Genomic DNA, 13653 nt, shown 5'->3' with positions numbered 1-13653 from the left:
AAATAAGTTTTTTCAACAATTTGCAGTGGTAAGTTCATACTAACTTAAGCAAGTTACTATGCATAATGAGGCTAAGCAGCCATGAATGTGCATTTATAACTACTAAAATAAACAGATTATGCCAGTTTTAGTACAAGAGCTCCAATGCAGGACAGGATATACTGTACCAGTAATTAGTGTTTTACACTGGAACCAACAAGGCAACAATGCATAATACAATCTATAGGTGCAAGTGAGTTAAAATCATTACGCAAACACTGCAGTGAGCTTAAGTTTATATACAATATGATGCAGATAAAACAAATACAAAATAAGAGGCTTCTGGCTGAATGCTAATAAGCTAATTCATTGTGTACCTTTCTGGATAAAGCTGGCTAAGGACCCATATTAGCTGGACTGCTTCAGAGCGCACCTGTTCAAAGTCGTCCGTCAAAAGTTTGCATGCCTAAACAAAGAAAAAATACTAAATCACACAAGCTGTCTTTAATGACCTAATTATATTTTATGTTCACTCTACTTAATGCAGACAGAAGACTTAAGAAGGCCAACCCACTTAGGTTCTTCCTTCCTCTCTCCTTGCACTTTACTAACAAAAAAAAATTGCACTTCATTTGCTTTTACTGTATTTGTCTCTCCTACTTTATTTTGCTTTTGTCTCTTCTTAAAAATATTCAATTTTATTTATTCTGTTGCATTTATTACTGCTTGGTAGTAGCCTGATTAAATTGTAACTGTTATTCTAAGTCTTTTGGTTTAAGCACTTGGGCTTCATACTGGTTGTTTTACATTAAGAAGGTTTCTGGTCTGCACTATTGTGGCAGGACTGGTAGCTTACATCCTTCTAAGCTGGGAATTGCTGATTGAAGGCTCAGTGTCTGCTATTCTAAAAGCGTATTAGTTCTGGTTTAAGCACTTTGGCTTCAGGCCAGTTATTCTACAATAAGGTTTGTGGTCTGCACTCTTGTGGGAGGAGAGGATGGATTCTGCCCTTCTGAGCTGGGAGTTTCTGGTAACAGGCTTATTGTGCCTGCTTATTTGAACTTTTTCTTTCTGAAATTGGTGCGCCCTGTTGCTGTAGCATAGACCAGATTCAGGCCTGCTGAATCTAGCTTTGCTTGTATAACTTGAGCACTGATCCAGGCCATCTTTTTTTGGAGAGGTTCCCCTGCACCCTAGTGGCAGGAGTGTGCACTTATAGAGCTTATCTGACTGAAGACTGTTGGAACAGAGCTCAGTTTTGAGCTTTTTTCTGGTTAATTGGGTAACTTGCTTAAAATCAGTTTGTGTGTTTTCTATTGTTTTATATATAACAAAAAAATTGCACTTTATTCATCTGCTTTTACTGTATTTGTGTTTCTTCCTACTTTATTACTAGGGGCATTGACTACAACTCTGATCTGAGATATATAACAATAAGTATTCTTTTCTTTGCATTTTAAAGTGTTTTTTTTTTATTGTATCTGCTTTATTTTCTGAAGAAAAAAAACTTGTTTCCTGCCTTTCTAAGCTAGTATAGTCCAGTTTTCAGGTTAAGTGCTGAATTCAGGGCTGAGTTACAAATCTCTGTGTTTGCCCATATCTTACTTGGAAAGAATGAAGTTTCTGTTCACCAGTGAGAGAGGGGAGCTTTGAGCAACCTATCTGGCCCTGGAGGAGTGGTTTCAGCCCAGATATTAGTAGTTTTTTTGGCCATTTTTGGGCTAACTTCTCCCTCTCTCATTTCCCTGCTATAAAAAACAAATTTGCCCGGTTTTGTGTGCCGGGCAGCGCCGATTAGCCAGGGTATTAACTACTCCTGGCTCCACAAAGTCTCCTCTTCAATTTTTCCCTTGGAACTAGACAAACTTTCAACTTAAGCACACAAGCCATTAATTTCTCAGCCCGGCACTTGCTCAAAACTCATAGCAAGCACTTATAAACCCTTGCACTAGACCCCCCCCCCCTATACTGTACAGAAGGACAAGGGTCTCTATTCGACCTTACAAGCTATTCAGTAAAACAGTTCACTGTACCTATCCAGGCATGTTCAAAGGGCAGTTTCAGGTGTACTCTCCAGTCCAACTGGTGAATCTGGGCATTTTGAGACAATGTTACAACTGCCTCATGTACACAGACAACCCTCTCCTCCTACCACCAAACAACTAATACATGCGAGAGATGCAATTATACAGCCAAACGGGAGGCTAAGCTCTCTCAACCCAAAACTGGATCAGACAGTCAAGAGGAGAAGTGAAATACTTGGATCACACCACCAGTCTCACATAGACCCATTAAACCAGCACCGGCAAAAAACACACAAATACACAAAAACATACTCGGAAGCTCTAAATAAAAATCTGCAAAAGCAAGAGAGACCTCTAAAGCAGACATCCAAGCAACCTCCATCCCCCAACACAAACCATGAAACACACACTTCACAAAACCAGTGTGCCACGCAATCACAGCCCTTAAGGCAAAATAACAAACCCATATATAGTCAGGCACACTGACATCCCACTCACTAGGCTGAATAAGGAGAAGGTTACTGTTAGCTGCCTGTCGGGTGCCAGGATCCACCACATAACACAAGCACTTAGGTTACTCCAGAACAAGTACAAATACAACTCTGTCATTGTCCATGTTGGTGTGTATGATCTGAGTCACACCTCCCTGGACTACATGAAGAGAGACATGGAAGAGCTCTCTGATCACGTAGCCCAGGCCGGTATGACCCTGACCCTGAGTAACATCCTGCCCTCACCAAGAAAGATACCACGGTATAAAGACAAAATTATCAATTTCAACAAATGGAAGTTTCTGGTGTCATTCAAAGGGGATCCAGTGTCTGTCTGCCTGGGATGACATGCTCGACAAGCCACACTGCTTCGCTAGATACGGCTTGCACCTGTCACCCTTAGGCTTTTGAATACTGGCCAAGGTTCTTGCCACCCCCATAGTGCCTTTTTTAGGCAAGGCTCAAAAGACAAACCCACCGCCATAAACAGCACAAGTAACAAAAAACTGAGGGTAATGCTACCCAATGCTAGAAGTCCAAACCTCAAAATGCACACACTTGAGGCACTCCTCAGTATGGAGAAAATCGATATATGTGCAGTAACAGAAACCTGGTTTAAGGCTCCAGAGAGCACACCAGCACTACCAGGCTACAACTCATACCATATATTTCGGCCACAGAACCTGGACCGAAAAACAAATGGCGGGGGTGTATACATATTCATCAAGGATAGCCCAACCTCCAGGTTAGTGGCACAGCACGATGCTTCAGAGATCATCCATGTGCAACTAACAATGGGCAAAACTGCAATTCAAATGTAGCTTGCTACAGATCACCCACCATGTCTAGGCCCCATATTTCGTGTTTCTGGAAACAAAGATCCTACCAAACACCCTAATATTGAGTGATTTCAATTACCCATATATTAACTGAGAGAACTACTCAAGTACCAACTCCCTTGCTCAACATTTCCTAGAATTTATAAACTCAAACACTCTGGATCCACTGGTCAACACTCCCACCAGAGGTGACAACATATTGGACCTGGTCTTCACCAACATAGGCGACTGGTGTTCCACACCGGAGGTCAACCCCTCGCTGGTTAGATCTGACCATAAACAAATCACTTTGGATAGCCACATCCCCCCCGGACAAGGAAACCACCGCAAAAAACTTTTCAAAAGGAAAATTCATGTTACTTAAGACCAAGGTGGAATGTTTCAAAACCCCCATGCTAAAGGATAACGCTGTTCCAAGCTGCAAAATCCTTTACTAATGCATTCTACGGGCACCTACAAGAATGCATGGATCATGCTATAACCAAGCAAAACCAAGACTCACTCGTCCAAGAAAAGGAAACCAGTCTGGTGGAACCCTGCCATTAACAAGCTATACAACAGGAGGAGGAAACTAGTACAGAAAAGAGTAAAATCCCAAGAAGGGAAGACATCCCTGATCAGTATCAGCAATAAACTACGACCCCTCATAAAATCATCCAATGCAAGCTTCGAAAGAAAAATTGCCAAGGACTCCAAAGATAACCACAAGGCATTCTTTAGCTATGTCAAGAATCTATGTGGCAATGCTCAGATCTGCTCGGAGTTAGTGCAGACGGACACAAAATAGACTGAACCGACAGATATGGTCAACATCCTGGCAGACAGGTTCAGTGCAAACTTCACCTCCCTCTCACCCCCAAAAGGGCCCATAACCATACCAGAAGAATGTAGAGCCCCTGAAATCACAGACACTCAGGTTACGACAGCTGTCTCCAAAAACGCAGCATCAATGGGACTGGACAGTGTCCCAGGCTGTGTCCTACATGAGCTCAAAGACGAACTAACCCCTCACCTAAACACACTGTTCAAACTCAGCCTCTCCACAGGCTATGTACCCATAGAGTGGTGCACAGCAACAGTTATTCCACTCCACAAAGGTGGAGCCACAACAGACCCAGGAACTATTGCCCTATAAGCCTGACTAGCTTGGTCTGCAAGGATATCTAGCGCATCATCATGGAACTCATTAACAGAGACACTGGGAACCTCCAAACACTGGACCCTACCCAGTTCGGTTTTGTTAAGGGAAGATCATGCCTCCTGAACCTGGTGGACTTCTTTGAGACAGTTACCAAGGCTATAGATGAGGGAAAGGTGGTACACACAGCCTACCTTGTCCTCGCAAAGGCCTTCAACACCATTCCCCATCCTGGTATTATAGACAAGCTCACCAGCCTGAACATAAAACCCGATGTCACAAGATGGGTTGCCAAGTGGCTCACAGACAGAACCCACATGGTGAGAGTTGAAAAACCTAGGTCCAACTCTAAATCGGTTACAAGTGGCGTTCCCCAGGGCTCAGTCCTAGGACCCCTCCTGTTCGGCATATACTTCTAAGAGGTACAGGCAAGCACAGGAGGACTATGGCTGACCAAGTTCGCAGATGACTGCAAACTAGGGGCTATAATCGACTCTCCGGCTGACACAGATATCCTCCAAAAGGGTCTCACTGAGATGGATACCTGGTGTCAAAATCCTGGCCTCAATCTAAATGCCAAAAAGTGCATAGTCATCTCCTTTGGAAAAAACAAAGTACCCACAAACTACCACATAAGTGGTAGTCCCCTAAATAGGGGAAGACGTAATAAGGGATCTGGGGACCCAAGTAGATAGTAATCTCTCCTTTGATAATTACATTGCCAAAGTGGTTAGAAAATCCTTCTATGTGGCCCACCTAATCACAAAAGTGTTCACATCCACATCAAAAGAGGTCATTGTGCCCCTCTACTCATCACTCATCAGACCCATCAAAGAGTACAACGCTCCATTTGGGATGTGCCTTACAAGACACCTGCAACAGCTGGAAAGACCACAGAAGTACCTCACCAAGAGGATCAATGGCCTCAAACAGATGTCCTATGCAGCTCGACTGAAGAAACTCCAGCTGTACTCGGTTGCATACCGCCTACTCAGAGGTGATCTCTGTCTGACATAAAAGGCCATGTCCAACCCAGAATTGATGGACATGCTCCACCTAAAGAAAACCATATCCCCTCGAGCCACACCCTCTAGGGATCTAAACCTCACCACAACAATAAATAGAACATGCTGGAGGGATAGATTCCTGTCCCAGAGACTTCCCCATGCTTTGGAACACGATTCCAATCTACATTAGGCAGAGCTCCTCATTAACACTCTTCAAGAGAAACCTTGACGAGTGGATGGGAAACAGAAAGTTTACCCCGGGGATCACTTCAGTAGCTCTGCTGGTCAGAGGCACAGGGAACTAATCTAAGGGGGCGGCGAAAGCCCTCGCATTCTGGCTAGGCTTATAAATGCCTTCGGGTAGACATCCTAGTATCTACCTATGAACCTATCCTTGTCAACTGTATACTTCTACTAACCATGTAGTTTCAAAAGAATCACAACTTCTTCTACTGAGGGACTATCTTAAAGCAGAAAAGCACTCTGTATGCACTAAGTCAAACTGAACCCATCTCCCCTTAAAAGTCTGTGTTTCTCAAATATCCCTACTTCATTCTCTCTTATTCACTACACTGCTAGCCCCTGCTATGTTCTACACAACAAGGATGGCATGATCAGTCTGTCTCAACATTTTTTGATACTACCTTCATAAAATCTCTTTTCAGCAAACTAAAGCCATGCTCTCCCTCAGTTGACAACCCCCCCCCCCCCCACGTTCCTAAAAACTGATGCTAGCTCTTTAGCTGGGTCTATATCAGAAAAGCGAACACTTAAAATAGTGAAAGCTCTTCTACCGAACTAAAAACTATGAAACCTCAAAATGTCGAAGGATCAGTGAATTTTTTCCCAGGGAAAAAATTCACTCCCCACATCCCCCAACTTAAATATACGAACTCCAAGATCACACCACAGTGGAGAAAACAGCAAAATCCCAAGTACGACCCAGGGATTTTTTTACCTTGGGAAAAGAAAAATCGCTGTTCTGTGCCTTCGACATTTCGAGACTTTGTAGTTTTCGGTTCAATAGAAGAGCGTTCGTTATTTTAAGTGTTCGCTCTTCTGATAGGAACCCCTTTAAGCTTACCCCATCTCCATCCTGATAAACCTATCAATTCAAGAATCTTATGTCTCATCTATCTGGAAGCAATTTTATATTATCCCCATTCACTAGGGTTGGCACTCCACTGACTTATCAAGCTTTCATTCTATAGCTATTCTAGCTCCCCTTTCAAAGTTACTAGAAAAATGTATCCATAATCAACTACGGGACTACCTCTGCCAGGAAAATCTGCTCACACCCGCACAAGATGGCTACCACCCCAACCACAGCCCCACGACAGCTCTAATTACCTTCATCCAATCAATAGCACAAGCCACAGACAGCAACAGACTTGTATCTTGTCTATTCCTTGACCTCTCCAAAGCCTTTGACACATTTTCCCACTCCTTAACAAACTGCCTGACCTTAAGACATGGTTTTCTAGCTACCTTTCCAATGGGCAGCAATCTGTCAAATGGCTCTCTAACTTCTCCTCCTTCCCTCCCATCTATTCTGGTGTACCCCAAGGACCCATCCTAGGCCCACTACTATTCAACATTTTCACCAACAGTCTTCACACCTCCTACTCCCACTCCTTTCTCATTTAACATGCTGATGACTCCATTATCATTTCGACCTCTGACACTATGTAAGACCTACTCTTACTTGCTCAAAACTCCTTTCACTCTGTTAAAAATTGGTTCACTAACAATCAACATATACTTAACCCTAAAAACTAAACTGCTCCTATTCCTACCCAAGTTCCCTTTACATAATAAAACATCATTTACTATCACATAACTTAACACCGTCATAAACGATGAAACATATGCTAAGCTGCTGGGTGTTATAACAGATGATAAACTTAACTTTGATTTGCATATTTTAAATTGTATTAAGAAGATGCATAAAAAACTAGGTCTGCTTTACAGAAATATAAAATGCCTCACTAATGACTCTAGACATTTTCTCGCATAAGCCTTTCTTCTTCTCACCCTCCATTATGCCTCTCCAACCTTGACCAATCTACAATCTTCTCTTAAGACCAAGTTTGAACTAACCTACAGCAAAGTTGCCAGGTTTGCTGCCAACTAACCATACAACTCTCACCACTGTCTTTCTCTGTTCTCGTCAATGGCTAGAACTTTCCCATCTACTTTTACTCCCCCAACAGTCCCTGATTCACTCCATCCTTAATCCCTCCTCCTACCCTGCCATCGCTTATATCAATTTACTCCCCCACCTGCTCTCTTCGGAGGTCTGATCACTGTCTACTATCTATAAGCCTAACACATCAATCAGACAACAGTTATACAGCTACTCAGTTGCATTAGCATGGGAAAAACTACCACTGAACATTAGAAATCTGCCCCATACCTTCAAAAAACTATTAAAGGAAAAAGTACAAAATTCATGGATCTGTCCATGCTAAAAACCCAGCTTAACATCTTACATCTACTAATCTATTTGTCTGCTTGTTCCTGCTTACTAATTTACTCATCTTAATTTTTCTCTTTTCCCCCTGACTACTTATTCATTCTTCTCTACACCCTGCTTCTCTACTTTTCATTTCTATCTTGTAACCTCCACTTATTTTATCTTTTTCGTCCACTCCTTCATGATTCATCTTATATCAAACTGCTTTGCTCCAATGACTTTTCTTTTGTATTCTCTTTAAAAATCTTATGTAATTGCTGTTAATTTTGTTGTAACTGTTACTGTAACTTCATTTGTAATTATTTATTTAGGGCTTTTACCCCAGGCTTCTGCTGAAAATAAGCTTTCACTCAGTCGGACATGCCTGGTTAACAGAATGTAATTAATTTTGCCAATGTCATACACCCAATTTCCACTTTTTCCTTGCCTGATCTTTCTTCCCTCCTTCTAAATATATATTTTTTCATACCACATACCAAATCCCTTTCCAGTTCTCTAATCCTTTTGACTATTTCAGTGACTATTTTCTTGTGTGACTTAACCCCCCCCCCCATGTTTTGTGCAGTCTGTAAACTTTGTTTGCCAGAGGTCTTAGCTTTCTACTTGTGGGAAGAAATATCCAGGAATTGGGAATTGTTATGGCTAGGCTTGCATAGGCCCTAGGGCCGATAGCCTAGTACCAACCTATGAACTTAGACACTTGAGAAGGAAATTCCAAAAAAGAGAGATCCAAGCACCAAACCCTGAAGGATACTGGTGCATACTTTCTGATAAGTCACCTACAAAACACACACTGTGGGTTCTCTGTCTTTCAGGCATCCTGCTATCCATCTTGTCACATACAGGTTGATTTTTAAAGCATTTAGCTTTTGTATGATGTCACCATGGAGAATGGTGTTGAAGCCCTTGACTAGGTCAGGAAACTAAGGAGCTATACGGCAAATGCAAGAGACACATTCAACGACTTGGTACCATCTTTTTTTTTTGACAAAGATCATGAATATTCCACAATTTCCCTCTCCCTTTGCAAATCTCACATTGCTTCAAAAAAGCGGTCTCATTTATATGACACAGACTAAACATACAGTACAGTTTTGTACCTACCATAAATGTAGATGTCCGATAGATATGCAACTGCAGTCCTGACATATGGGTTGTCCTGCCTCAGGCAGCCCTTCGGTCGGCCGGATTCCAAAGTCTGGGTCCGGCGTCGGCTGATGTCGCCTCTTCCCTGACGTCAGAGCGGCTGGGGTATAAAAGCATCAGTCGACGCCATCTTCTTCAGTGTTTCTTGCCCCAGATGCCAGGTGCCCTCCAAGGAAGGCTAAATTTAGAGAATGGATAAAATTCCAGACATGCACAACAGTAATAAACAGATACACCATAAATACTATCCCCAGCTAATATGAAAAAGGGGGAGTGGACCCAAAAAGATAATTACAGAGGGGTAGGAGGGAGGGAAAACCTGACTGCAGTTGCATATCTATCGGACATCTACATTTATGGTAGGTACAAAACTGTACTATGTCCTTCATGAATGCAACTGTAGTCCTGACAAATGGGTTGAATACCATAGCCAAGCTGGGGGTGGTAGGATCTAAGATAATGATGGTGTAGCTAAAATGCCCTGCAGGACTGCAGAAGCAAAGCCTGCTCGGGATCTGGAATATAAAGGCAGGTTGTAATGCTTGGAAAATGTATGCACAGAGCTCCATGTAGCAGCTTCTAGAATGTCCTTTGTAGCCACCCCTCTTAAAAAGGCTGTGGAGGTGGCTGTAGCTCTGGTGGAGTGTGGCCTGATATTGGCTGGCACACCTTTTCCATGGAAAGAGTAGCAGAATCTGATGCAGTTTCCAATCCATTTTGAAATTGTTTGTTTGGAAATTGCCTTTCCTTGTACTCCAGGAGCGTAAGCTACAAATAGTTGGTCAGACTTTCTGTTGGCCTTTGTTCTATCCAAGTAATAGCGCAATTGTCTGTGTATGTCCAAAGTGTGCAGAAGTTTTTCTCCTTTATTTTGAGGATTGGGAAAGAAAGTAGACAGGTGAATTGCTTGGTTTAGGGAAATACTGGATATCACTTTTGGCATGAATGAAGGATTGGTTCTTAAAGAGACTCTGTCCTGATGAAAAATGAGAAATGGAGGTACTGCCATGAGGGCCTGTATCTCCGAGACTCTTGCTGAAGTAATTGCCAACAGGAAAACTGTTTTCCAGGAGAGAAATTGCAATTCTGAAGATGCTGCTGGCTCAAAAGGAGGAAGAGTTAATTTTTCCAAGACGAAATTGAGGTCCCATGCAGGCACTGGTGGTTTTCCTGGAGGTTTGATATTCTTTATCCCCCTTAGAAACTGTCTTAGCAAAGGATGTGAAAACACAGGTGGATCACAGTAGTATTTTGCTGAAATTGCTGAAGCGTGTATTTTTACGGAAGAATATGAAAGGCCATTGTGAAACATTTCTGCCAAGTATTCTAGAATCTGTGGGATGTTCATTACTGATGCATCCTGACCCTTGTTGGCATTCCAGATGTTGTACCTCTTCCATTTGGCTAAATAAGTTTTTCTGGTGGAAGGCCTGCGTGCTTCCAGTAGGATCTCTTGAACTTTTTTGGAGAGAGAAATATGGGGAGAAGTCAAGTAACCCTCCAAGCTGTCAGTTGCAATGTTTGCAGGTTTGGATGAACAGTCCTGTAATTGTGCTGAGTTATAAGCAGAGGCCATAGAGGCAGGGGCCACGGTTTGGTGCGAGTTATGCTCCTTAGTAATGGGTACCAGTGCTGTCTTGGCCAGTCTGGAGCTATCAAAATGCCTTTCAGTTGTTCTGCTTTGATCTTCAGTAACACCTTGGTCATTAATGGTTGAGGCGGGAATGCACAGATTGTTAGAGAATTCCAACTGAAGGAGAGAGCATCTATTCTCCAGGCTTGAGGATGGTGTGTCCTTGAGCAGAACTTTTTCAGATGATATTTGTGGTGTGAGGCAAAGAGGTCTATGTCCGGCCTTCCCCATGCATGAGTCATTTGTAAACAAATGTCTGGATGCAACATCCATTCGTGGGGGTCCATAATGTTTCTGCTTAGACGGTCCGCCAGAATATTGTCCTTGCCTGGAACAAACTGGGATTGCAACTGTATGTTCAGTTTCAGGGACTTTTCCCAAAAAGTCATTGTTAGTCTGCAAAGGGGGTAAGAATGACTGCCTCCCTGCTTGTTTATGTACCACATAACAGTGGTGTTGTCTGTCTTTATTAGCAGATGACCTTGTTGAAGAAATTTTCCGAAGGCCTCGATTGCATGAATCACTGCCAGCATCTCTTTTTGATTGATGTGCAGATGCAATTCCCGGGTAGCCCATTGTCCTTGAATGCATCTGCCTTCCATGTGCTGCCCCCATCCATGATCTGAGGCGTCTGTTGTAATGGTTTGGCTTGCTTGAGGCTTGTTGAAGGGCATGCCTTTGTTTAGTTGGCTTGCTTGTGCCCACCACAAAAATTCCTTTTGTAGACATGGAATGAGTGGAATAATTGCTTCTAAGTTGTGGCTGTGTTGAGACCATAGACTTTTTAGGTACCATTGTAGTTTTCTCATGTTTCCTCCAGAAGGGCCTCACAGAAACGGATAACTGGTGCCAGAGCCATGGCCTGAAGTTAAACGCCAAAAAATGCATAGTCATACCCTTCGGGAAAAACAAGGTTACCCCTAGCTACCATATAGGTGACAATCCACTGAGCACAGAAAAAGTCATCAGGGATCTGGGGACCCAAGTTGACAGTAGTCTTTCGTTTGACACTCATGTTGCTAAAGTAGTTAGGAAAACCTTCTATATCGCCCACCTGATCATGAAGGGATTCACATCTAGATCAAGGGAGGTCATCGTCCCCCTGTACTCATCACTCATTAGACCTATGATTGAGTACAATGCCCGTTCGAATGTATCTGACCAGACACCTGATGCAGCTTGAAAGGCCCCAAAAGTTCCTCACCAAAAGGATAAAGGGTCTCAAAATATGTCTTATGCTGCCCGACTGAAAGAACTCCAGCTTTATTCAGTCTCATACCGCTTGCTCAGAGGTGACCTGTGCCTGACATATAAGGCCATGTCAAACCCAGATTTGATGAATATGCTTCACCTCAAAAATCTAGATCCCTCAGAACCACAAGGGGGAGACTTAAACCTTGACACGGTTATAAATAGAACGTGCTGGAGGGACAGATTCATCACCCAGAGACTCCCTATGCTGTGGAACAAAATCCCGGTACATGTGAGGCAGAGCACCTCGCTGGCCTTGTTCAAGAGGAATCTTGACCAATGGATGGGAGATCGCAGATATACCCCAGGGATTACTTCAGTGTCACTGCTTGACAGAGGCACAGAAAAATGATAGGCATAGTTTTTATTCAAACTAAAGGGGTGGCGAAAGCCACATAACTATGGGCTAGGCTTATAAATGCCCTTGGGCAGATAGCCTAGTATGAACCTATGAACCTATGAACCTAGTCTTGCCAGTGGGATCAGGAGAATGCAAGATGCCATGAAACCCAGGGCCTGCAGGATTTTCCTTGCAGTCATCTGGGTGTGCTTTGCTAAGCTTTTGAAGTAATCTGGTAATTGTTCTTGTTTTTCTTCTGTGAGGAAAGCCATTTGTGAATTTGTGTCCAGTTTGGCTCCTAGAAAAATTATTTGTCGGGATGGCAGTAGTCTTGATTTTTGAATGTTGACTGTGTATCCCAAAGCCTGCAGTAAGTGAATGACATAGTCCAAGTTTCTTATCAAGGCTTGCTGGCTGTCCGCTTGTACAAGGCAGTCGTCCAGATAAGGGTATATATTTGTATCCCCTGAAGTCTGCAATGTGCAATTACTGATGCCAGGCATTTCGTGAATACTCTGGGCGCAGTAGATAAGCCAAAAGGCAATGCTGAGAATTGATAATGCTCTGACCCTGCAAGAAATCTGAGGTATCTTCTGTAGCTGTGTCTGATTGGGACATGCAGGTATGCCTCCTTGAGGTCCAGAGTAACCAGCCAAAACCCCTTGCCCAGCATGGGAAGGAGTTGCTGTAACGTCAGCATTTTGAATTTTGGCACAATGAGAAAAGTGTTTAGAGCGGACAAGTCCAGAATAGGTCTCCATTGCTTTTCTTTTCTTGGAACAAGGAACAGTCTTGAGTAGAATCCTTGGCCTTGTTCTTGAGGAGGAACTTTTTCTATTGCTTTGATTTGTAACAGCTTTGAAACTTGTATGAGTGCCTCTGCCCTTGATTGTGTGGCATGTTTGGCATGCCTTGTCTTGTTGGTAAGGTATGGAAGTGGAACCTGTAACCTTTGTCTATTATGTTCAAAATCCATCCGTCCTTTGTAAAAAACGTGCCAATTTTTTGAAAATAAAGATAACTTTCCGCCTAAAGGAGCTTCTCTTTGAGCCTTGGTCGGCGGTGTCAAAGACAAGTCATTGTGATTGTCCCTGTGGAGCAGTGGGAGTCCCTGCGCCACTTCTCTGATTAGTTGGTTGCCATTGGCGGCCCCTGTAGGAGCCTCGGTATTGCCCTCTACCTCGAGCACGCCTGCTTTTTCCCCTTTGAAACTTGTCAGTGTCTGGAAAGGACCAATTCTTCGAAGGCCAATTCCTGCTGAACCTTGGTGGCTGAACCTGGAGGAAATCTTTGACTGTTTGTACTGATTTAGCCTTTTCCTCAATTGAT

The 13653-nt window shown here is 43.1% G+C and overlaps 1 protein-coding gene across 2 annotated transcripts in view; it reads right to left on the bottom strand.

The window, feature by feature from the left end:
* Positions 1 to 13653, bottom strand: part of INTS4 (integrator complex subunit 4) — a 1189969-nt gene that overhangs the window by 856217 nt on the left and 320099 nt on the right. For both annotated transcript variants that reach the window (XM_044073339.1, XM_044073340.1), the window contains exon 7: positions 357 to 445. In XM_044073339.1, the coding sequence (XP_043929274.1) occupies positions 357 to 445 (89 nt within the window). The remainder of the gene's footprint in view (positions 1 to 356; positions 446 to 13653) is intronic.

The sequence above is a fragment of the Protopterus annectens genome, chromosome 5.part1 (genome assembly GCF_019279795.1).
Source record: "Protopterus annectens isolate FY-2018-M chromosome 5.part1, PAN1.0, whole genome shotgun sequence".
Lineage (NCBI taxonomy): Eukaryota > Metazoa > Chordata > Ceratodontiformes > Protopteridae > Protopterus > Protopterus annectens.
The sequence above is the reverse complement of the archived record's forward strand: the minus strand, read 5'-3'. Positions and strand labels throughout refer to the sequence as shown.